This window comes from Rhipicephalus sanguineus, chromosome 1, assembly GCF_013339695.2.
Source record: "Rhipicephalus sanguineus isolate Rsan-2018 chromosome 1, BIME_Rsan_1.4, whole genome shotgun sequence".
Taxonomy (NCBI): domain Eukaryota; kingdom Metazoa; phylum Arthropoda; class Arachnida; order Ixodida; family Ixodidae; genus Rhipicephalus; species Rhipicephalus sanguineus.
The window spans coordinates 300,855,249-300,882,097 of record NC_051176.1 but is presented as its reverse complement, the minus strand read 5'-3'; the positions used below and the strand labels follow the sequence as shown (position 1 = coordinate 300,882,097).

Here is a 26,849-nt window from a genome sequence, read left to right as displayed (position 1 = left end):
ATATGCAAAGTTCCACCGTTTCAGAACATTCCATGGCTCGGACTGTGGACAGAACACATTGCCGACCCAAAGATCGCGGGATCGAATCCCGGCCGCAGTGGCCGCATTTCAGTGGAGGCGAAATGCTAGAGCCCCGTGTACTTAGATTTAGGCACACGTTAAAGAACCTGCCGCCTGTCTTTTTCCTTCCTTGCTTATGTGTCTTTCTTCCATGCTCATACTGAGTTGTGCCAAAGCAATAAAAATACCCAGGTGGTTGATATTTCCGGAGCCCTCCACTACGGCGTCTCTCCTAATCATATTGTGGTTTTGGGATGTAAAACCCCAACAATTCAGGTTGAGTGTTGGGCTAGTTGGTGCAGCATAATTTGATATTTCACAGTGCAAAGAACGGACTACATAGAGTGGTTTTCTCACCTGACAGCACTGTCTGTGTCTCACACATCACACATCAGCGCTGTGTGTGTCTTTCAATGTCGTTCTCGTTCCCTGCACTGTGAAACACCTAACAATTACTAATGTAGATACTAGAACAAACTCTGGATATGATGGACCTTTCTCATTGGATTTTTTTGGGTCCATTATAGTTACTAAAAAATGTCAACGTATCAAGGTTTGAAGGTAAATGCATCAGCCTGAGTGTAAAGTGAGAACAATACAAATATCTTAGTGAACTAGTTTATTACAAAAAAAGCAACTTGGGCAATAACTTCAATATGTATATTACAATGCACAAGCTGTTTAAGTAGTGGCCAGAAGAAAAAAAATTACAGCATAATCCACTTATAATGACATCCAAAATAACAGTGTGCCCCTTGCAACAATCAGTAACTTCAGCACACTAGCTCAACAAAAAAAATAAACGGTACCTGATGCTGTGATCATTGCAGTGCACTGGATACAATGGTCAAAATTCTGCAGAACAACTTCTGGGGAAAATTGGTACAATGTAGAGCAAATTGTATTGCAAAGAAAACAATGCCAACAGCATGGCTTGCATCAGTATACAGGCTGTTTCAAAAATGTGGCCTAAAATCTTTTAAGAACTGCAATGTTTGCTCCCTACCTTCAGCATTACATTTTCTATGGAGGCAGACATCCTAAGATGAATAGAGGCATCAGTTAAGGAAATAGTTATAGGAGTTAAGATAATTTACTTCTTAATTAGAGGAGACAAGTGGCTGTGTCAAATGGGAAAACTTAACTCCTCCCTGCGAAGAGCCCACTGCCGCTTTCAGATTTCCAAGAAATGGCTGCTGTCAACTTTTGTGTAGTGATGAAATCTGACCAATTTCACTGCCAAAACCGAAATGTACAGAAGCACACAGTGTCGTTATCTCAACCATCGGTCTACTTTGCTTCGTGGATGTGTGGGCTGTGCTTGCCATGGATGTGTGTGTGGGCTGTGCTTGCATGGCGCACATTGGTTGGCAAATGCAGAAAAACTAACACCATTGCAATTGCAGTTAGAAACAGTGTCGTCATTCCGGGTGTCTGCTAGGGTATGGCAGTTGTGCTCTTCGGCGTTTTGGTTTTGCCGGTGAACTTGGTCGAATTTTCCTCACTCTGCAAAAATTACCAGTGGCCGCTTTTTGGAAATCGCAAAGCAAGCTCTTCATAGGAACGACTTCAATTCTCCCATTTGACCCGACCGCTTGTCGACTAATTCAAATGTTACGCTAATTCCTATCATTAATACTGGACTTAAAGGAATACTGAACAAAAATTTGAAAAAGCTACGAAAACACTTGCATTTGACTCGGACGACACGACTGTTCCTATACACAGCGTTTATTTCACGTAATTTCGAGCAGTTGGCCGTATTTTTAGTGGATTGTGAGAGCGCGGCGGCTCCACGCCAGTGCGCTTGTCGACGGCCGTGACGTTGAATGCTCCAGCAAGAGGGGGGCAACCGGCACGCTCTCTCCTGCCCTGCCACTTCCCTTTCTCCACCTCTCCTCTCAAGAACACCTTCCCGACCGTGAGAACACGTTTTGAGAGAGACGCGCGGCAGCGGGTAGCGGCTTTGCGATGTCGATTGGTAAGCGATTTTGCAGCGAGCACGGTTGGCGAGTCAGTATCCGCCGAGTTTCGCGTCACTTCCTCTCTAGTTCGCGGCGCGGCCGCTAGACGCGCCAATTTGCGAAAAATGCATTAAATTCATTATTTTCTGCTAGTCTCTGGCTGAAATGAAGGTTGTTTCAACAAATTTCAGCATCCAATCTTTCAATTGGGCCATTTATCTCGGCGGCGAAAATTTTGTCCAGTATCCCTTTAACGTCTAATCATCTTAAGATATTTGCCTTCATAGAAAAAGTAACTATGAAAGTTGCAAGTAAATATCGCACTTACCTCATTTGGGACACATTTCTTGAAACACCGGTATACCTATACTGAAACCATCATGTGAGCATACCCGCAAGCAGGCATGCAATTTGACACAGCACTACAGACCTTATGTGAAGTGTACAGATGCTACACTACATCCATGTTACACTCAATTTTGGACCTTGTTAAGTGTACTTGATGCCAAATAAAAATTAATTTGGCTCTCAACAACCCGTCAAGCTTGGTGAAAACACACATCCTACAGATGGTACATGCAGCCGCCAATAATAATCCGTCAAGTTTTGTAGTTGCGTGCAGCGCACGGAGTTCACGAGCAGAGCACAAATTTAACCTTTCTCCAAACCTGCTCCTTCCCCACATGCGTCACCATAGAGCAGATTCTCAGAAAGAGCTACCACTGGCTATCTGGATAATTGGCTATTTTGGCAGTGTATGTCTCTTTGTTGCCTTCTTGTGCCCTCTTTCTTTGCACTACTATTGTCATCCAAATATGCCATACCAACAAGCCCAAGTTGCAACTTTAGTCGACCATTGGCTAATAGTTGACAAAAAGCAAAATCTTTGGGTAACGGCACTTCTTTCTGCTTTTGCTATGTACAGTCAACAACAAATTTTTTGGACATTCCCGACAATGTGGATGCCTTCACAGTACCGCCGTGTACTATCGTGAGCAATATGAGCTCGAACACACGGGCGCATGGCGAATAGCCTCGAATCCTACATCGACTGATTCGCAGCGGCCACTGTCGGAAACAAAGTGGAAAGGGTGCGGCACTTCAGCTAGCTGTTGACACTCCCGCCTCAATATCGTTGCTGCAAAAACGGCAGCTTACAGTGTGTCAGTGGTCGCTAGCGGTGATATGAATTCAGATCAACGCGCACAGCCACACCCATCATGCTATGTAGCTGCTGAGATGTCAGCTGTGACGTAGCCTGATGTGATGCACAGGCCATGCTTGTATTATATCTCCGTGGTGTTGGCTGAGCATTTTGATATGCCTTTTTTTATTTATTACTGTTTTTCGTGCATTTTTTTTTGCGTTTTCATTACTAGCGGCCGATGGCACGCAGTCAGCTGCCGTTTCGCAGCAACGCTAGCGAAGTGGGTGTGCCAACAGTTAGCGGAAGAGCGACCCTCCTCTCCCCTCCGGTTGTGGCAGCGCCATCCACATATCATGCTATCTCGATTTTGAGGCTATTCGCCACGCTCTCGCGTGTTCGAGCTGATACTGCTCATGATAGTACCTAACAGAGCCAATGTAATAGGACATCTGATATTTTAGACACTGAAACCCTTTGCCATCCAAGTTTTCAGACTTGCTGTCTCCCATGATTGTACGCTCAAAATGACATTAATCGAAGCCATCACTGCTGCCATGATGATCATTTTGCAGCTTTGAACCAGCGCCACCGTGCACCAATTTGCTTGCAGCCGTAGTTGTTTCCGAAAGCAAGCTTCGCCGAAATGCAGAGGTGTTACGCAGTCAAGCATGCATAAAGCATTGTAACAAAGCATACTAAGGATGAAAAGGGCCCACTGTCATAGGCCATAGCTATGTGTTCCTTAATTACAAATCTGTGCGTTCACCGTCTCCTGTCAAACTACGAGCATCGTGACACCAAATAAGTATATTCGAAGACTTTCAGGGCTATTTCTGACGTGGCCATGGCAAGTGGAGCCTTTGAAGCCAGTAAAGAGAAAGGTATCCATTTGCTTTTTGTGACTACCCAATTTTTCAGATGATTTTGCAGTTCCTTGAGAGTCCAAACAATGAGCAGTGACTATAATATCTGGGGTTTAACGTCCCAATGAGCAGTGACTGTACATTAATTGATGCAGTCAACTAAAAAAGCTGAAGTAACTGAAAAACTGCATATCAAGTATCGATAAGAGTTGCACTTCTAGAAGAAACAAGTGACTGGTCATGCTTGACTGTGCCCAGCATTGTAGGAGTGAAATGTAATGCTTTAACATTGTCCCTCTCCTTCGAAATAGAGGACATGGAAAGGGAATGAGAAGGGTAAACATTGCGCTCTTAATACCTCTGCTCGTACTAGGTCCCTTTTGAAGAAATTCTTACAGTAATATATTTCTCGGATGCACTTCAAAGCATTGAAAGTTTAGAAGAAAGTTGTTCAGGGTCCTTTTAAGCACCACAAGAAGTTTTTCTTTTGTTGTTTCTCTTTATTGAGCAACTTCTCCAACTTCAAAATAGACACAGGTCTGGGCTGTTTAGAAAGGTGCACTTTTTTTTTTTTTAAAAGCTTCCCCTTGCCACAGTACAGGTGTCCCTGCTCATAACGATAACTGTTCATAACAATTGAACTTTTGTGATATCATTATAAGTGGACAGCAAATGTGCTTTCTCTCTCTCTTTTTTGGTAAACCAGCAGTTAGTACATAGTAGTGTATATACTCCTGAGACCTGCTTGCAGGCTTCACGTTTCACATGCCAGCACTGTAAAAGGTGTGGCTCACACTCACCACATGGCTTTCATCAACATGACTTAGCTTTGTAGAACACTTGACAACTCTGTAGAACACTTGCAACAAGCCTCTCTTTTTCAAATGCAAGAAGACTTGTTGCCAGACTAAAATGCTACTGGCACCTTTGAAGAACACATGAACACAAGAGGAAAAAAGGAAAAGGAAAACTTCCTAAGAAAAATCATACAGCTAACATGAACACCTAGTGCAGCTCCAATGGCTTGCAAGTGCCTAATGGCACATGACTAAGAAGCACTAGCTAAGGATGTAAATGCAAAAATGTAAGCCATAGCTTTTTGTAGCCAGTACAGGAAAACCTCTTGAGAACATGATGAGCAGTGAAGCATGGCAAAGAATGCAAGTCTTATAAAAAGAGAGCCCCGATATGAGCAGCAACTGTGCAACACTGCGCACACCTTGTCTCCAGTGTTCAAAGAGTAATGTGTGTTGCGCATACCACAAGCAACACTCAGACAATCCTTAAGGTAATAAGCTATGCTTACTTAACCAGCAAAAAACCATTGCTATGCCATCCCTCTTGTTTTAATAAAACTTGCATCTCTTAGTGCAGTCATCAAAGGGTAGCATTCCTCAAGTTACCTAATCATTGCTACGTAGTGTAGAAATATACCATTAACAGACTCCTAAAGTCATACTTGGCTTAAGAAAAGCCAGACAGCAGACTGGCACAAAATTTCTCAGCCAAAAATGCTGCAGTGTAAAGACCGCTTGTAACAAACTGACATGCTCCACTCAGCACCACCTGCAATGAAATGTAATGCTGAAGAGATGCACAGTGCTGCATCTGCTGCCAAGTAAGCTACAAATATATAAATGCATATATCTAGCGTGCATAAAACTTCAAGTGCCAGTAATCTGTGCCAGCCGCTTAACAACTATACCTGCCACCACAAACAACATGGTTCATTCAATGAGCTCCACATAATTAGCAGGGAAAAGACCATAGGTACCATCTGGTCCCAAGCCTTGCCACCAGCCCTCGTCAATCTGTTCAATATGTGTGATGACATCATCGGGGTCAAATGAAATCTCCGTGTCGTCAGCTGACAAAAGAAAGAAAGAAAACAGAGTGCATAGGTGGCATCAGTGGGTCACAACTGCAATATAATGTTATGCTAAGGTCAGCTTGTATGACTGATTACACAAAAAACACTAACACTGCGCAACCAAATGAATCGAACAGACACCGATGGAAAGGGTGATTTCTCGTCCATTTCAATTCATCTCATTGTACGTCACATTTAGTACAGTACAGTTAAAGACAACATTTAACGTCCTCCATGCTTTCCCAGGCCTAAGTGTCAGTTTGATTCATTTCGTTGTGTTTAACATAAACGAGCCCCTCGGAAAAAATTCCCCTTCTTTTGTTCAGACTGCACAAACAAAATGAAAGCTGCAATGGAAGGCGTGTGCAAATATTTGAAACTTATAATATTTGAAACTTAGCAATGAAACTGGAACTTATTCTGCTGGACCCTCATATCAAATAGAGTAGGCTTTCCTTAATTGGACTCCAACTAAGCTGGTTTCTCCCCTAATTTGATGCCGACCAAAGGTTCTAGCCATCGCCCCATACGTTTCTACAGGATCAAAACTTCATTATGAACCTAAAATTAACCTTTGCTGGATGATTTGAATTTGGAAACCAATGGAAACCACAGTAATGGTTACAATAGTGGCAGCGTCATACTTCGCGGAGCTTAGGGCGCAGTGAATGCATTTAACACGCATCATATTCCATCAAGGTCGCCTATTTTTCTACTTTTTCCATGGAAAATTTCATCGTGAGTGGCAGCCCACAATGTATTATTGCAGCATTTAACCCTTTGAGGGTTTTCGCTGCACATGTACGGCATTGGCTGTATGTTTAAAACGCGCGCCTTTTTCAATCATTTCTCTTGCTTGGCATGTACTGCCACACTTCGGGAATACGTGGAATTTTTTTCATGGGCCGATCTCTCTCCGTTGTATTTATTTTTTGCTTCCCAAAGCGGCGCGCTGGCTATCGCTTGCACATCTGAGTGCGTTCGTGGTGCGGCTGGTTTAAAACGCGCACCTTTTTCGATCATTTCTCTTGCTTGGAATGTGCTGCCACGCTTCGAGAATACGTGGAGTTTTTTTCATACGGCGATGTCTCTGCGTTGTTTCTTCATTTTTTTTTGTTTTGCTTTCCAAAGCGACATGTGCCACTTGTGCATCAGAACGCACGCACGCGGTTTCGTCCTTCGGGTGGTCATCGCTTCTCGCGCCTGCAAAGCTGATGGCTCTCTGGTTTCTAATCTCTCAAAGGGTGACCGCTTGTTACTCTCTCGTTTATTGCTCCCCGGGGCGTGATTACATCTGTTTCCGTGCGGCGCTAAATTACACAAACGACGCCGCTATGGTTGTGTTTCCTGTTTTGGGGACTCGGAAAAACTAACTCCGTCTCGTTGGCGATAAAGACGAAAGATTACTATAGCTTTTTCACTAGTTTTGCTTTTTGGATGGGCGCACAACCACAGAGTTTTCTTCCGTGTGCTCACTCACGCAGTTCGCTTGTGCTATGGAAGTGTGCGCCGGTTGCTCTGCTGCTAGTGAGTTGAGCGGCGATTCTTCCGATGCAGACTATTCCCCAAGTGCCGAATCAGAATCTGATTCACTGGATTTCAGTTCGTCAGACGAGGATGTTCTGACGAGTTCAGACTGGAGCTATGCTTCAAAGACTATCACACGCTGAAAAGTTTTTAGTGGTAGAGCACGAACATCTTTTACCGGAACAGTACTCTGGTGCGCTTATTTTTGTATGTCTGTGAGCTATGTTAATAAAATGCATAATTTTTATTTATAAAAAATTGCATAATTCTTTTTTAGGATTTTGCTTGATGTTACTACAAATAAACCATGTGTATGTAACAGCAAAAATTATTATTTTGTCACTTTACGGCCACGCAAAAATATTTTAGACATTTTTTTATTGAATAAAATCGTCTGAAGAATTTATTTCAGCAATAAAAAAATTGCACGTTTTTTACTGCATCTTGCGAAAAAATTCGACCCTTAAAGGGTTAACCGATTCTAAAGCTTACTTTTCCCTTTTGAGCTAGTTCATCCAAAAATTTATCCGGCAGTGGAATCCAATGCAAAACAAAAGCTTGGAGGGTGCTTGAGCTTCGCGATAGCGTAATCAGACTGTGTTCGTATTGCCTTCCCAATCGATAGCCTGGCTTCGCTTCTCGGTGGAGACCTAAACCATGCCGCCAGGAAAGCCAAAGTGGGGACGCCCTCCAGCTCCAATATCTATACATGCGGCATGATGAAACACGGCCACACGGCGGGGCGATGCCGTTTAAAAGCACGCACGTGAGACCTGTGCGCCATCTTGCGGGTCTTAGTCAAGCCGCTGAAGAACCTCCGAGATGTGCGCACCACCAACGCTAAGTGGTGTATATAAATAGCTCGCCGTTAGTATGCTAGAGGATGTATGCGTGGTGGCCGACCAGCTAAATGCATCGTGCCATGGAGTGAAGCGTCGCAGGTTCAAATCCCCGGTCCCACTTGAACCGAAGATTTTTTGATTATTTCTTTATTTGCATCTACCTCGAACTTTCGCTCACGGACAACGCTAATTTTTCGCTCACAATGAAAGACGCCGCTGCCACTGCCGACCCATACCACGTAATTTCTGCGAAACGAGCTCTTTAACGCTATCGTGTTAACACTGCATTCGCAATAAAACTTGTAAATGGGCGAGTTGGTTCATACCTGAAGGTATAACTGGTAAGCGCAAATAAACAAGACAGGGACACAGGAAGAATGAACATGGACAGGCGCTACTTTCAACTAACTTTTATTTATCTTCAACCTTCAATATATAGTCATGAGACAGAAATGAGCATGAGCACGTGGTCACATGGTCACAAATCAATCGGTCACCAAAAAAGCACGCAAAAAAGCGCGTTCACTATCAAATAATGATACGGACGTGTCACTAACACAAGCATTCCCTCTTGCAGATATATGGAACGCCTCCATCAGTTCACGGGCGGTAGAATCTTTGCTCCTGCCCAATATCTTAATGTTCGCAAAAATTGGAGCACACATGCAAGCCTGGCAATGCGCAGGTAAATGTGCGTTCCCATTATTCCTAAGTGAGAGCTCATGTTCCCTTGCACGGTTGTTCACGCAGCGCCCGGTTTGGTCCACGTACAATTTCCGACAAGACAGCGGTATTTCGTACACGACGCCGGTCGCACATCTTGTATACGCCGAAGCGTGCTTCTTTCCGCATGTTCATGTCCATGGTCATTCTTCCTGTGTCCCTGCCTTGTTTATTTGCGCTTGCCAGTTTTACCTTCATGCATTCGCAACAACACAGCCAGAGCCAGCTCGGCCAATATCATTGCCATTAGTGATCATGTATAGAGAGTTCGCATAGCATGACATATAATTTCTCTGTAGCGACAGTGAAGAGAACGACACCCAAGCTGCTCTGATCAAACACTTTTTTTTTTATGGCATGCTCATGAGCAGCCCAACTTTCCACTCGCTTCTCCCTCTTCTTCCTTAGTTGTAATATGCACAGCATGGAGTTTCCTGCCATGGTGCACTCGTTAGACTTTCCTACATTAGACTCAACATGCTCTGAGTCTTATTATCATGTGCACATTAAAACAGGTTATTTTACTTGTTCAGCTAGTGGCAACAAATCGCATCGCATGTTCTGGGCGTTCAGAAGAACTGCATACATCGTAGGACTGACTAGCAATGTGGTTAGCCTGGAGTGGGCAACCATCTTGTTTGCAATTGTTGAAGTCGTTTGAAAAATGGAAGATATCAAATGCGCTACTGACCATAAAAAGGGCGACATATTTTGTTATTCATAACAGTAAAATACTGCCCAAGAGGGATGATGACATCCATGAATTGAAGTTCCATTCTGTGAAGGTGAAGACTAATGGCTTCATCTTTTTCTTATTGCCGGAACCTGAGATGTTCTCTGTTTTTCTTGCTATAAGATCGGGTCCATGTTTGATTTCCAAGCAGCTTAGGTGCTCCAGTGTCAAGGCTCCGACAGAATACATGACTAAAAATTCAAGGTCATTTCAAAGATTCTGAAGGCCAAAATTCAAGGAGGGGTAAAACAAGCTTTACTTTACAAGCAATTTACAAATCCTCAAAATTTCTTTCCAGCTGCAATTTCTCTCTCTACAGCCACTACCTCAGTCTCATTTTCTTTGGCTGTCTTTCGGAAGCTGCTCGTCTTGGCTAATAAAGTTATCTAATTTTTCGCTTCGACATCTTCAAAAAATCTGACGGCAGATTCTCTCAGACAGTTCTACGTTTCCTGGACTTCTTGTAGCATTTTGAGCTCCAAAAACAAGTGCACTCTTCTTGTTATTTCTTTTAGCATTTCGTTCCTCCTTTCGTGTTCCCTCAAATAATTGCTATGTCAGTGCCTTGCCTGCTGCTCTGAGAGCTTCATCCCCAGTGTTGTTTAGACATCGAACAGCCCATCATTGTCCTTTACAGAATCACAGATAACAAGTTGATTAAAAATATGAGATAATATTGAAAATAAAGACATCCGTTCAACTTCCGAGGCTAGAATTCAAAAGGACGGCAGGTAAAGATATTTTGAAACAGCGCAAAAGACGAAAGACACAGAAGAAGACTTAACAACACGGTGTGTTCTTAAGCCTTCTGTGTGTTTCGTCTTTCGGGCTGTTTCAAAATGAACCCAAACCAACTAGCCCAACTCTTCCTTTCGCTGCAGGTAAAGATATGTTGACTGCATGACGCTGAAGACCAGTCCACACAAGTCAAGAGCACAAGTATGGGCTACTATTCTGGACGCTGTCAAATTCGCTACCTTGTCAGCTCTGACTGGGTTAAAATGTCATCGTTACAGATTGCTTCATCGTCGCACCATCTGCTCCTTGCCACTTTGTGAGTTGTGCGCCGTAAACTCCCCACTGCTCACGATGGCGCACAAGCAGGTGAACGATAATTAAAAAAAAAATGCATCAAACTTCAGTATTCCAGCTAGCCCCGCTAACCTTCAAGAAATATTAATCGTATTATTAGTTGTACAGAGCTAAAAAGTGTTTACATTTTCGGGGCCGTTTAGAATCACAGCGCATGAAAATTATTCTTCACGGGGAGCATGCTCCCCCTGAATTATGAATCCATACCAACTAGCCCAGTTCTCTGCTTTGTTGCATGCAAGCAGCAATCTTTTAGCGCGAAAGTAAAATACTGCTTACATTTTATTTCTATAAAGCTGAGAGCAGTTAAATAATTAATTTTACAGGGAGCTGTATTAAAAGAACTATCACATTGCAGTTACTGACAGCTGCACACTCATCTTAATGAAGATCAGTGGCACTGACAATGTGTGTTATCAAAGATGCAAAGTGCATTATGCTTAGGGTAAGGGCCTTGACAAGTACAGTCTACAGTAAACTAAAACAAGAGACAACCTGAGGGGAAGGTGGCGGCTTGAATTGATGAAAGATACCACTGTAATACCGCCCAAAACCCTAAACTTTATATATGATGCAGTTCCATATTTCACATGAAGCATGAAGTGGTTGGACTGAGCAGCTGACTGAAGCATATGCTTATGCAGCTCTGGATATAGTTTTTTAGGTCTCTAGAAAGCTCGGTCATAGCTGACACTATCAAAAAAGCAGCAACATTCTCCTTCTCTGGAAGCCCAGGGTGCCATTAAGCTTGTCTTGCTGCCGGATTACTTCCTCTGTTGTCTGAAAGGTGTGTATCATAGAAGATGGTGGCATCTGTAGGCCGCCACGGTTTTACCACATGAAGAATGCTGACTGACTTCTGTTTGACACTGAGGCGACGTGCAACTGCGCAGACTGTGATGTCTCCGCATCCCAACAGAGCAAGACAGACATGACATGCATCAATGCCTCAAAACTAGGTTTATTTTCCAACGTTAGGCCGTAATGAGCGCATGCCTCGTGGCATCTGTGCTCGACGATACGTTCACGTTTCCTCACAAGTGCAGATGCCATGAGGCATGCGCTTGTGAGGAAACGTGAATGTATCCGTCGTTTTTATGCGACTTCCATGCCACTGGTATTGACGCGACAACACCAGTGGCACATCGCACAGGGGATCTGCTGCTGCATCATCAGACAAACAAAGACTGCAATGCAGCCCATTACATTGCCAACATATGGTGACAGCGAAGGAATATGCTCAGCCTCCCCTTCAAGTTCATTTTTTAAGGGGAGCTCCCACCACCAAGCAATCATGCCTCACTATTATTTTCTAGTAAAACAAGCAAAACTTAATATGACTTTGGGGTACCTTTGCATGAAACATCTTTCTTGAAGACTTTCCTGGTCAGCTTGTACAGTTTACACACTACAGGCAAGCATTGTTTCAAATAAAGAAAAGGAATGCTGGCCCGCAATGGCAATCGAGTGGCCACGTGCTCGCTTCTGGGACAAGGCCGGCAACTTCCGGACGCTTCGTGCCCGCGCGCTCAATGCGCCATTCAGCTCCCCCTAGTGGAGTTCGGTGGGGCTAAACGAGCATTTAGGCTTAGCCTTGCCTCTGATGTATCGCAAAAAATAAAGCACTTTTGTATGTATGGTTAGTGGGCACTTTACGTGACTCGTGGTGCGGGAAGCTGAGGAATCGTAAGTCTATGTGTTATCCATCAACAGCACTATCCTTCAAGATAAAAAATAACAGGCCAGTGCGGCGGCGTTAGTACTGTGGTTGCGCGCATCAAGAAGTGCCATCACTTATCTGCGCCCTCCCCTCCCTCCCTTCCTCCCACCCCCCCCGTTTTTGACGACGTGGGTCGTGCTAAAAATACAAAAAAATTGGGGTTCCGCGGCACTCTAGAAAGGCCAAACAGCTTGAGAACCCCGTGCAGTAGGCTCTTGATAATTCAAAATCGAGGGAACCTCAGAATCTTGTTTGAATTATCAGAAGTTCCCATAAATATGACTCGGGGCAACATACGAACTTGTGTTGTAATGTTTATTGTTTCTCAGGGCCGCAGCAATGTTATAGACACCTTCGCATGATTGCCAGTAATGTTTTCAGACGTCAGCGATCATACCGGTACTGGCGATTATACAGAGCGTGCATGCATGTGTAATTAAGGGGCAACATGTGCTGTGTTCCGTAACAGCTGGTAGCTCTTTCCCAATCTTAGTACGCTTTCCCGCATGACAACAGTGTACTGTAGTGAAACAACTTAAGCATTTGGCATGCGACAGACTAAGGCTGGACCCCGTCTCGGGTTTTTCTTTTCTTTCCTCCTCAGTAAACATGCGATTGTTGGTGCACGTGATTTGGATAGTTTGGCCACTTTGTAGGCGTGCAATCAGCTTTATTTGAGACTGTTAGTGATTTTCTCCCCCGAGTGTTCCTAGAGCACCTCTGTGGGCCTTGGCTAAACCACCTGTTAGCCTCATGATTCCTGGAATTACGAAGAAGCCCCTCGTTTCATCAATTGGCCTCAAACAACTGACCCTACATCACATATATACAACGTACGGCGATTCTCCGCACATGTACACCGATGGTTCTACCACGCTACATACCTCCGCTGCAGCCTTTGTCATCCCACAAATGGTTATCGCTCGATGGTTCCAAGTAGACCACAAGACCACATCAACTGCCGCAGAGCTTGTTGCTATCCGGGAGGCAATAACATTCATTTCTGGAGAGCAACCTTACGCATGGACAATATTCTGCGATGCCAAACCCGCTTTGCAAATTATTAATTGCGTCATGAGACAAGGCCCATATCATAATTTAGCTATAGAAATTGCAGAGCTTCTTCATGTTGCTTCAATAAATGGCCACCTTATCACTTTCCAGTGGATTCCTGCGCACTGTGGCGTGATGGGAAACGAGGAGGCAGACATTGAAGCTCAAACGGTGCCCCTGAAGTGCGCATTTCATGACCAGACACGAACGCCCTGCTTCGACGTGTAATGCGCAGCTTCACACTTGAGCACTTGTCCAAACAGGAGTGACGACATCGGCGATTGCACAAATGGGACCCGGAAATGAAGTTCCGCATGACTTGTAAATTAAAGCGACACATCGCAAGTATGATTCACCGCATTCGTCTTGGGGTGGCCTTCACAAGATGTTATGCACACCTCATCAGCTGCAGTGACACCGGTCCCAATTGTGATCACTGTCAAGCATAGAGTTTCTTACAATAACTAGAGAGGAAACTGGCGCTGCGATCGTTCAACCATCATGGGAATGATGGGAAGTACAGGCTTCGGATTGGATATCGTTAGCTAGCGAACTGTCTACGGATCTTTTTCTACAGTTTCAGTTTCGTTCTTTGCGAGGCGTGGGCAGTGGGGTGCGTTGCAAAGCACTAAAGCAGTGCCTTTGTTGTTCAAAGAGGCTGAAGACCGCTAGGTTTCTTGGTTTGCTTCCACGTTGCAGCTTTACAGGTTGTATCTGACAGTTTTAGCAAAGCGTCGTGCACTCACCGCTGCGCATAGATGTAGCGTCCCATGCCAGTGCAGGAAATTCCATAGAGTTCACGTTTTGTGATAAACGCTACTTGTCAAAACTCTTTCAAATTGGCTGCAAAACGACGGCGAAGCCAAGTAGACGCACCGTCACGCTCCTCTGACTTGACTTCACAACAAAACGAGAGATGCGTTGGAGGCAGACCACTTGGACAGACACACCTGGCACCGCAGCAGACGATACGTTAAGTGTTTCTCACTCAATACAGTACTGCTATTTCTATAAATAGATAATGCGTACTTTCGAGGGAAAAACAAGCGTGTTTGTTTTCAAGTGTTGTAAAAAAATAATTCATTAATTGGTGATGCCAAATCTGGAACACGATTGCAGAGCAATGCATACCCTGGTGGTTGAATTTGTCTAGGTTTCACTTCTATCTCACGGTCACGCAAACTTTTTGTAATACGTTTTGCATAAAAAAAAATGAAGCAAGTTTTAATAGGAAATAACTTCATATCGCTTTGTTTTACACGCGACAAACAAGCGTCGCTAATCTCAAGAACCTAATCCATCCGAATCAAATCCAAAGCCTGTACTTCCCATCATTCCCATGGTGGTTGAAGCGCTGTTCAAGGAGCCTGCGTAGACACTAGCACCAGATTCCCCTCTAGGTATTATTGTAAGAAACTCTATGCTGTCAAGTGCCAGAAACACTTGAGCACATATTTTCTACCTGCTCAGCATATGCACGTGTGACCAACAGAAAGTGGTTTCCACTACTGATCGATTCAATAATAGGCCATTAACTGATGAGGTTGTGTTGGGCCATTGGCCTGACGGCAACAGTGCAACTGTGGTCTTAAGAGCAGTCACAGCTTTCCTACAAGCCACTGAACTACATGCACGGCTATAGCATTTCGCCAACTTGACGGGACTGTATATACTCACCTCCCTAGCTTACCATCGTCATCCATCACTCTTTTTCCTCCCCCTTTCCCTTCCCCCGGTGTAGAGTAGCAGGCTAGAGCATACTATTGCTCAGGCCGACCTCTCTGCCTTTCTGTAAATAAACCTCTGTCTCTCTAAAAATGCACGTGTTCAGCTAGAAGCAACAAAGGCCCCAGATATTTTGAGGGATGCACAAACAAAAAGTGTGAATTACCCGCATTTATGCAGTGCAGCAGTTTGATTAAAGTGGCTTTAAAGTACATTGAAAACATAGGGGCCAACCAAATACAGTCGAACCCACTTATAACGATCCCATATAGAACGATCTATCGGTTATAACGACCATATTTGGGTGCACTTACGATTTTCCTATGCTAACCATTGAAGCTGCGTCCAGGTATAGCGAACATTTTTCAAAGCCTCCTACTTTTACAACGAACACTTCGGTCGCTCACTTTCCAGGCATTTCTTCAGTGATAGAATGGCAGTGAGGGGGAAAAAAAAAGTAGGCAGCATGAAGCCTTGCGGTCAGCTTTCGCACGGTAACCTTTCCTGACGCCGTTCTCTGCTGCTACGACCGCCTGCGATGAACCAAACAATGCCTTGGAACGCAAGAAGGCATAAATGCAAGAAGTGATAACCGCGATAGCTTTCCATCGCAAAAAGGTTCACTGCGTCCCTAAACTCGTCGACGCCACAATGTGCCGCGAAAAGTCGTCCGCCTTTTTGGTAACGGCAGAGACCGGCCGATCGGTGATTACGACTTCCGCGCGATTGCGGCGATGCCTTCGCAGATAAGCATCAGAAAAAGCAAAGGCAAGGTAGCGGTCGTCGATGAACGTGCAATTATGACTTATAGCAGACAACCTTATCACAGTCATCTGTAGATATCTGCTCGGCTGGGCGTGCGGCGTACGCCGTACACTGCGGATTGACGGCAGTACGAGCGCGCCATGCTGCCGTTCGCAAGTTCGCCGCCGCCGCGTCGTGCGAGACCGCTTTTTTTTTAAAGGGATACTGAACAAAAATTTGAAAAAGTTACGAAAACACTTACATTCGACTCGGACGACACGACTGTTCCTGTACGCAGCGTTTATTTCACGTAATTTCGAGCAGTTGGCCGTATTTTTAGTGGATTGTGAGAGCGCGGCGGCTGCATGCCACTGCGCTTGTCGGCGGACGTGACGTCGAGTGCTCCAGCAAGAGGGGGGCAACCGGCACGCTCTCTCCTGCCCTGCCACTTCCCTTTCTCCACCTCTCCTCTCAAGAACCGAGGGTGGCTGGTGTGGCGCTGAGCCGCTGAGCCTTGTCCTCTTTTCCCCACATAGGAAACAAAATAGCGCTTATTCCTCAAAAACCGCTACAACTACCGAGCGTGTCGCGAGAGCGCAAAGATGCAAGGTGCGAGTGACAGTGGTTCCACGAGCGGTCATTGCGACTCCCGAGTTCGACAGGCCTCCAAAACGAATGCGCCAAATACAACCATATATATATGCATGTGACCGTTCTGCTGTGTCAAGCGACAGCAAGGACGACGAGCCAGACGAGCCGCCGTAGCCCAACGTGGGTCGGCAGCCGGGACCAGCAATTTGCACAGTAACTCATAGTCACTATCCTCGAAGTGTTCGGAGCACAAAAAGTCACGCTTTGAAGGCACCCACGTTGGCTGCGATGGGCGCGCAGCGCGAATCCATATCCTTCGAAGCTTCGGCTCTGTTGGAAATGTATGACAGGGCACACCCTAGCGCAGAACAGCGTTGAGGCATTCTGCGTTGTGTCAGGTGCTTCACCGGTCACATTACGTAGCAGCACACAACACAGACGGCAAATTCGTAGACGTGGGCGCAAGCTCCGCTTGAGAAAACAGTCTATTCTAGGGACCGTAATACGGCCGAGAGCGCGGCAATGGCGTCGTTGGCTGCCGGTTGAGAACACGCACGGAGAACACCTTCCCGACCGTGAAAACACGTTTTGGGAGAGACGCGCGGCAGCGGGTGGCGGCTTGCGATGTCGATTGGTAAGCGATTTTGCTGCGAGCACGGTTGGCGAGTCACTATCCGCGGAGTTTCGCGTCACTTCCTCTCTAGTTCGCGGCGCGGCCGCTAGACGCGCCAATTCGCGAAAAATGCATTAAATTCATTATTTTCTGCTATTCTCTGGCTGAAATGAAGGTTGTTTCAACAAATTTCAGCACCCAATCTTTCAATTGAGTCATTTATCTCGGCGGCGAAAATTTTGTTCAGTATCCCTTTAAGTGCGCGTCACTTTGTAGAAACGAAAGTAGCTCGCTGTTGTTGAGCAGCGCGGGCACCGAGAAACGTCGATGCACTGGCAGCGAGCGTATACAGCGTGTTTGACTAGGTGACAACTGAAGTGCGCCGCGCATCGTCGTGCAGGGCCGCGAGAGCATCGCGGAGACGTAGAGTGCGCGTTGCTTGGAAAATGCTTGTTTTCGCCGCGTTGAACGAAGAGGCTAGTCGCCGCACCCGTGCACGGTCCGGAGTGAAGCAAGCACGAAGAACGTACAAACGCGCGCATACGGCATACAGCAAGCGGCCCGGCAGTGACTCCACGACCCGAGTAGGCGAAGCGCTGCACGCAACTAGCCAGGGATGATCGGCTCCACGTCGCGGTACCGCGCTTCGGTGAAACGGTGTCAGCTCATTGCAAAGGCGGTTAATTAACTCGTGAGCACGCAGCGGGCGTCGCTTCACGATGCGAAAAGGCTTAGCTTGTCACCGAAGGGGTCGTTAGCACTTTAATAAAAGTGCACAAAGAAAAAAAAACGGCTTGGCCGCTAAGCGCACGTTTTTAAGGGCGAGTCCATATACAACGAACTACTGATATAACGACCGCTTTTCACGACACTTTCGAGTTCGTTATAAACGGGTTCGACTGTATGTGAAATTAGTTTGAATTAGGCGAAACTTTAATTATCGAGAGCCTACTCAGAGTGAAATGCTTCCAAAACTCCACACTTCCAGTGCACCTAAACTCACCAGCTTGGTAGTCATACAAAGCCCGAGCACGGAGTCCCGGATCACTGCTTTCCACAGTTGCCAGCTGCGCCTGACTCAAGCCAGCACTGTATTCATTCGCTGCCTCAGAAGCACACACAGAGGCTTCAGCAGCTGCCCCTGCTGTAGATAAAAAGCACAAAGAATTCTAAAGGTTGCAAGCTGTCCACTAGAGAGCATTTGCACAGGCTTCACAAAATTTGAAAGCAGCTGATTTCATTTTAGTTGTAGTCGAAGCAATATATCGGGTGTTTCCTGTAACTTGAACCAAGGATTTTTAAAAAGTGGTTAACTGCAGCTGGGTGAAACCAATGACATATGGTCTGCTGTCATGTGGCACTCCTTAGAGCATTTTTTTATATCTAATGAATGAGTTATTTAACTGCAATCAATTACGCAAAAGTGTTAACTTTCACTTTAAGGCCAAGAGTGTTTCATTACATTGTAGAGGGGATTCGGAACAACCAATCCAATTTTTAGCGGAAACATACATGCTTACTTGCTAAGCTGAGTTTCTTCCTGGCGTTTAAAGAAAGCCTGCGAAATACTACGAAATATAAAACCATGTGACTACACTTGAGAAATGCCACCCCCCTTGAGCAAAACCAGTCATATTTACGCTAGACTTATTATTTGGTTCAGCAACTAATAAACAGAAGAAAACTGTACATGCTTGCTTACCTTCCCAGCTTTGATTGTGAGTCCGCTCAGGCTCTGGCTCAGCCTCTGACCGAGCAGACCCTTTGCCCTGAAGCTGGTTACGTGTGTATGTGAACTCAGCCGGAGGCGATGTCACTGCCGCCTCCCGATTGTTCTGCACTGCATGTGGGCTAGCACATGCATCGGCCTGCAAAGCACAAAGCCAAAGCATGACACATAACTTAGGATGAAGGTACATGGTGCCGGCAGACCAACATTAAAAAAAAATGACACAAAAATTGTGCTCTGCTTTACTTCTTTAGGAACCTGTACACTCCAGTTACGGTGCGAAGCCCAATTTGTTCGTAAGCACCACGAATAATTACTTACATGACATTTTTTCATGTTTGAATGAGTCACATAAATAGTAATGTAATTACAGTAGACTCTCATTAAACAGAATCTGAAGGGACCAGGAAAATGTGTTTCGTTTAAAGGGACCGACAACTGCCCAGAACATGAAATGAGATGACTACACTGATGGAAAGATTGTCTGTCGCATTGACTCAAACCAACCCTGTTTATCTCGTGAGACGCGGATTTATATTTTTATTTCTTCATTGAAAGCCGCGAAAAATTACCTTTGGCGCCTCTGGTGGCAAAATCATACACGGTCCGATGAAGCCGGTCACGTGACCATTGATTGGTGTATGCGTTCGATGACTTTTCTGTTAGCATTGAAATATTGTTCATTTCTTTATATTAAAAGATATTACGCCATAAAAATGTACATATAGGCCTGCGTTAGTTGTATGCAACAAAGTGGCGCTGCCTTCGCTTGGAGTAATGATCCCATGCCGCGAAAAGCCATCCATGACACAGGCGCAGGCTACCTTGGTCGCAGGCGCACACAACGTTGTACAAATACCGAGGTGTATACAGCCACATCATCTCATTGTAACAGCTTGCTATTTTCAAAAATGGCTGGAAAGCTCAAAATAAAGGTGGTTAAGCATAGTTACAGTAACTCCTGCGAAAGCAGAACAACGACAGCTTTCACAAGGGCTAGCGGCATTGCTATCAATTCTCAGCGTTGCTGGAGCAAGCCTTCATGCGTGTTTGGAGCCTTTCAGATCAAAAAATACTGCTTATAAAATAACTACGTGCTTTTAGGATAAACCACTGCAGCTACGAACGCTACGAAGGGTAAGCTTCCTGTCGCGCCCTAAAAAACTGGGTCGAGAAAAATCAGTTGTCGGTCCCTTTAACAGGTGTTCCGTTTACAGAGAGTTGAAAAGGGGTGCAGAATTCAAGTACAAAACCAATCATATTCGAGGCAGCTGTTCCCTTTCAGCAGCAGTTCCATTTAAGAGATTTTCGTTTACTGAGAGTCTACTGTATATGAGGTGCTCTGGATCTTATACTGTGCTGCTTTGGACGTGAAAAAGGGGACAACTCGCATCACCGAGAGGGTAGGCTTTGGTCATGGAATCAAAAACAACTCAATAGTATGCCAATCAGCACAGTGTAGTAGTTGAAGGCCTTACAATGACAATACCACCGAAAACTGCAAAAATGGTGCTTCTAATTCTGTGCTCTTCAAAATACAAGGGAACCCGCTCTCTCTCCTCTTGTGTCATCAAGTGCTTAATGAAGTTAGCTTTAAGTATCTATTACTGTGAAACTGCCACACAAGATATTGGAGATGTGAATATCCTCCTTTTTCACAACCTTAATAATATGTGGGGTTTTACGACCCCAAACCACGATGTGATTATGAGAGACGCCGTAGTGGAGGGCTCCGGAAATTTCGACCATCTGTGGTGCGATCTTGTACGCATTCCAAATAAACACGGAGGAGTGGCGTTACATCCAGCCGCACGCGAATGGCCCATGTGAACCGCGACAGACGTCACAGCCCTGCATTGACCAATCGCGTGCGGTCACGTGCGGCTGGATGTAATGCCACGCCTCCGTGTTTATTTTGGAACGCGTACAAGATCGCACCCCTGGTGTTCTTTAAAGGGGTCATGAAGCACCCTTTGGGCTTATTAAAAAAACACATCCTGCGGAAAGCTGACACGGCTATGAACTGCTCTGCCAAATATTACAGTCGTGTGCACCGCGTAAAGGCCACAAGCGGAGCGCGAAGTTGCCGTTTCCTCAGGCGCCCTCTTTTCAAACAGAGGCCGGTTCTCACTCTTGTCGGTGGGCGGGGCCTCTGCACGTTGACGTCGCGGATCTGCCAGTTTACATCGCAAGAGACATAGCATGCTTACTGGCCGATAACCGACGTAAATCGAGAGCGGCGTTCGGATCAGATGCGCTTCTTGCCGCGGGGTGCCGCCACTTGCCGGCGCCGCACTCCTCAGTACACGGTAGCCGCACTCGCGCACGTGAATCACAGCGGGAGAGCGATCGCGTTTCATGACGCGCGCTGACGTTAACTTCTTTCCCCTGTGCCATCCCTCCCTGTCTAGCTTCCAGGGCGCTCGTCGGCACGAGAAAAGAGAGAAAGCGCTGAGAGCGTGCGCCAAACCCCGTAACTCCGCTCATTCTTGACGGACTCGAGAAATTTTTGTGGCAATAGATTCGGGAGGCAGTAAACTCCAATACTGAGGTCATTAGATCATTACTTGGAAAAGTGGTTCATGACCCCTTTAACGTGCACCTAAATCTAAGTACACGGGCCTCTACCATTTCCCCTCCATCGAAATGCGACCACCGTGGCTGAGATCGAACCCGCGACCTTCGGGTCAGCAGCCGAGCACCGTAACCGCTCTACCCCCGCGGCGGACCTTTTTCCCAACCTTGCATTGGTGGGTTGCAACAACAATGATAATGTATCTGTACTCCTGGCATCATGTGACAGTGATTGCTACGCAGTAGCAGGTGTGGACCATGCATGAAATCTCAACTACACATAGCAGTGCCTCCGCTCTTGTGATAACTAGTCAAATCTCTTCCGAGATTCCATTGGGAAATGTTCTGCGACAAGGGAGTGAATGTGGCCCGATTGTTGTGAAGAAGCCTTTGAGTACTTTTTGCTGCAGGAACTAAGAACCCTCGATTTAGCAAAATTCGCAATTTAGATTTTTGATGCATGCATAGCTTCATTAACCATGTGTGCATGGTGACACACATATTGAACTGGCTTCATGTTTAGCTATTTTTTATGGTTATACATTAGCCGTGGCTCAGAGCTGGCTCAACAGCCAGTTTCTAGTCAAATTTTCGAACTTTTTGGCAAGAGCAACAGGGGTGTCATACTCTCCATGCAATCAGTTAGCAGCACTTGCAAAATATATAGTGCTGCAGAAATGCATCAATTGCATCTACCAACAGAAATACTGCAACAGGCAACTTCAATAATTAATAATAATAATAATAATAATAATAATAATAATAATAATAATAATAATAATAATAATAATAATAATAATAATAATAATGTATCTACAGAGCAATAGCTGTACTAAAGGTGTCTTTACTTTTACTTTCTTTTAGGCATATTTAAATGGGTTCAAATATTGTATACATCATTTGCATCTACTGCACCTTTATGCTGTTATTTAAGTAATTTGATGCAACAGACTTCGTTTTTTTTTTTTTGGCTGATGACTGCATTTTACTGTTCTTCTTTGAAATACTGTTGTGGTGAGTATTGCAACAGTGTTTATGTTTGATTGTACTTAGTTATGTTTCAGTGATCATCCAATAGTAAATTATTTTTTGATGACTTCATGTACACTGGACTTGAATATTTGCTCTTTCTGGAGTGTTCATGAATGAGATTGGCTGTATTACACTCATTATATATATATATATATATATATATATATATATATATATATATATATATATATAATAATAATAACAAAAATAATAAAGGGTGTGCATACCGCACCCCTTCATTTAACCTTGAGTGTATGGATGCTCTATGCAAGTATATGCGGCGTGACGCATCTAATGCCAAGAGTTATTCTAGTGGGGGACAATAATCTGCCCGACTTCAACTGGGAATCAATGCAGTACCACAGCGCCTCCTCAGAAATTATTTACGATTTGATGCTTTCTTTAAACCTTTCACAAGTAGTGACGCAGCCTACGCGTGTACAGGGACACAACTCGAGTGTGCTGGACTTAATCTTTCTCACTGATAACTTTCCAATACATGAAGCAAAGATAGATGTACTAGATGGCATTTCAGACCACAAAATAGCTTATTGTAGGATACCTATAAATGACAATAAAACGCCTGCATACGCAGAGGAAACATTTCCACACTTTAGCAAAGCTGATGACGTAGCAATACATGACTTACTGTTCGACGAATTCCCATCATTTCAAGAATTAGCCTCTGTCTCCACTGCGACTATGGAAATGTTGTGGCATAAATTCAAAGAAATTGTTCTTTATTGCTTGCAAAATCACGTTCCATCGAAAAAAAAGAAGACCAGAAAGATGAATCCGTGGGTCACACGTGACGTTATGCATGCTAAAAGAAAGGTGAAGCGTTTGAGGAAAAATCTAAAAGAGAAACCGAATATTTATAGCCAACAAAATCTGAGCGCAGGCATAACTGACATGAAAAAGAAAATAAAGGCAGCCAAGTCTACTTATTTTGAGAAAACTCTATCTCGGTTCATAAAAAGTTCCCTAACAAAATTTTGGCAATACATGAATCCCAAGGTCCATAAAATGGCCCAAGAAACACCTGAAGAAAATGCCTATTGCGCAAATGCATTAAATAGCTATTTCCAATCAATTTTTACAACTGATGACAGAAGACAGCCTCACGTAGAAATTAGAGACTAGAAATCTATTAAGCGATTATTCGTATCAGAAGCGGGAGTCTTTAACTAACGAAGTTGGATGGCAAAAAAATTTCCGGACCGGACAACACACCCAACGCATTTTGAAAAAGATGTGCCAAGTGGATATCAACATACCCGTGGCTGCTTTTTAACCGATCATTGTCGTTGCGTACCCTACCAAAGGATTGGAAAATAGCAAAAGTGATTCCTATACATAAGTCCGGAAATAAGAACGAACCTTCCAATTATAGGCCCATCTCATAAACATGTACGGTTGGTAAACTGATCGAACACATAATCTTAAAGCACATAACGGAACACCTTCAAGAACACAAAATACTGTCCCCTTTTCAACACTGCTTCCGCCAGGGCACGTCTACAATAACACAACTCATTGAAATGGTCCATGACGCCTCATTAAGCATCGATCATCAAAAACAAATTGATCTTATTCTGCTAGATTTCTCGAAAGCATTTGATCAGGTGTCGCATAGTAAACTCATCTTGAAACTCCAACTTTCTCTGGTCAAGAGCCAAATTTTTGACTGGATTATGAACTTCCTCACAGACAGGTCGCAGTTCGTGGAATTAAACCATGTCCAATCTTCAATCGTACCGGTGACCTCTGGCGTACCGCAAGGCAGCGTTTTGGCGCCGGTATTATTCTTACTTTTCGTTAACGATCTGCCTTCATCTGTTAATATTGGATGCAGGTTATTTGCAGATGACTGCATCCTGGAAAGAAATAAACTCACATGATGACCATATCGGCTTAAATACGGCCCTAGAGGCGGTTTCAGCTTGTTGCAGTGATTGGCAAATGAACATCAATGAAAAAAAGTCCGCGCTCTTATTCATAACTAGAAAAAAACATTAATCCGATTTCAATTCAAACATTCACCCTGCTTCGCGACCGCGTCAGCGAAGCAGGGTGCCAGGCGAAACGCAGTTCAGCAAAAACGGAACCTTTGAACCACGCGCGCCGTTCCCCATGGAAACGCCAAAGAGGTTCTTTTTTCCATGATTCAAACAGAAACGAACAAGCAGCATTTTATTACGTCTCTTGATGCACGGAAGGTTCTTTTTTTAATGCAGCTAGTTTGATTATGAGTGATTCATTGTAGTCGAACGCTCTCACGTCATCCGGATCATTTCCAAAATGTGCCGCTCGTGGCACTCATCGTGCGATACATTTAGCTTAATTTCTCGGTAAGTAGGGCACTGCTGTTGATAATACAGTCGAACCCGTTTATAACGAACTCGAAAGTGTCGCTAAAAGTGGTCGTTATATCAGTAGTTCGTTGTATATGGACTCGCCCTTAAAAACGTGTGCTTAGTGGCCAAGCCGTTTTTTTTTTTCTTTGTGCACTTTTATTAAAGTGCTAACAACCCGTTTGGTGACAAGCTAAGCCTTTTCGCGTCATGAAGCGACGCCCGCTGCGTGCTCACGAGTGAATTAACCGCCTTTGCAATGAGCTGACACCGTTTCACCGAAGCGCGGTACCGCGACGTGGAGCCGGTCATCCCTGGGTAGTTGCGTGCAGCGCGTCGCCTACTCGGGTCGTGGAGTCACTGCCGGGCCGCTTGCTGTATGCCGTATGCGCGCGTTTGTACGTTCTTCGTGCTTGCTTCACTCCGGACCGTGCACGGGTGCGGCGACTAGCCTCTTCGTTCAACGCGGCGAAAACAAGCATTTTCCAAGCAACGCGCACTCTACGTCTCCGCGATGCTCTCGCGGCCCTGCACGACGATGCGCGGCGCACTTCAGTTGTCACCTAGTCAAACACGCTGTATACGCTCGCTGTCAGTGCATCGACGCAAAGCCGAGTATCTACAGATGACTGTGATAAGGTTGTCGGCTATAAGGCATAATTTCACGTTCATCGACGGCTGCCACCTTGCCTTCCTTCTTTTCTGATGCTTATCCGCGAAGGCATCGCCGCAACCGCGCGAAAGTTATAATCACCGATCGACTGGTCTCTGTCGTTACCAAAAAGACAGACGACTTTTCGCGGCACATTGTGGCGTCGACGAGTTTAGGGACGCAGTGAACCTTTTTGTGATGGAAAGCTATCGCGGTTATCACTTCTTGCATTTATGCCTTCTTGCGTTCCAAGGCATTGTTTGGTTCATCGCAGGCGGTCGTAGCAGCAGAGAACGGCGTCAGGAAAGGTTACCGTGCGAAAGCTGACCGCAAGGCTTCATGCTGCCTACTTTTTTTTTCCCTCGCTGCCATTCTATCACTGAAGAAGTGCCTAGAAAGTGAGCGACCTCGCTCACAGCATCCAAAATCTGCTGTGCGGTGCTCGCCAATCTGGGTATCTTAATCGCGAGTAAACTGGAGCGGGACACGTGCGAGCGCGCGCCCGTCACGCTTTAGAAGGCATGTCTTAACTTTTTTTCGCTTCATATGCGCCATGATTTTACCGCGACCGTGTCCGAAGTGTTCGTTGTAAAAGTAAGAGGCTTTGAAAAATGTTCACTATATCTGGACACAGCTTCAATGGTTAGCATAGGAAAATCGTAAGTGCACCCAAATATGGTCGTTATAACCGATAGATCGTTATATATGGGATCGTTATAAGTGGGTTCGACTGTATTGCCATTTTAGACGTTGTCATACATTGAGATGTCACTCTCATTTAATTTGTTATTTGCCTTTAGTGTCCCTTTAAAGAGCACCTTGCAATTTCGAACGTGTAACCAAAATTTGCAGTGGGGTCTGGTGAGAAGACCTTTCAAATAACAAAACGACATGGTGGACAGGCACTTTAGGTCCACGAAAAGTTCCGACTGGATGGGTCACTTAGGCAATTTGAGGAGGACATGTGGTGTGGACGGCCAGTCAACATAGTTCACAGTTTGCTCATGAAATTTCCACAACACCACAAAAGCCAGTCTATTTTTGAAACAACACCACCAACGGTGATGAGAGTGACAGCGGCATTGCTGGTTGGATGGAAGATAAAGCCGACAAGGCTTAAAATTTTGCAGCAAGTAGCAGCAGAAGCTTTGGCATGGAAGTAGATTTTGTGCAAAGTGTGAACACTTGTTTCTTTTTTTTTCCTTTCCACAAGTCCTTGTTATGGGGTGCACTTCATACTT

General features: G+C 44.9%; 1 protein-coding gene across 3 annotated transcripts in view; it reads right to left on the bottom strand.

The window, feature by feature from the left end:
• Positions 1–664: 664 nt before the first annotated feature.
• The window catches only part of LOC119379371 (drebrin-like protein), a 44,058-nt gene continuing 17,873 nt past the window's right edge, over positions 665–26,849 (bottom strand). For all 3 annotated transcript variants that reach the window (XM_037648683.2, XM_037648684.2, XM_049411954.1), the window contains 3 exons: positions 18,970–19,135; positions 18,271–18,411; positions 665–5,901 (listed from right to left, as the gene is read on the bottom strand). In XM_037648683.2, coding sequence (XP_037504611.1) covers positions 5,762–5,901; positions 18,271–18,411; positions 18,970–19,135 — 447 coding nt within the window. In that variant the 3' untranslated portion in view covers positions 665–5,761. The remainder of the gene's footprint in view (positions 5,902–18,270; positions 18,412–18,969; positions 19,136–26,849) is intronic.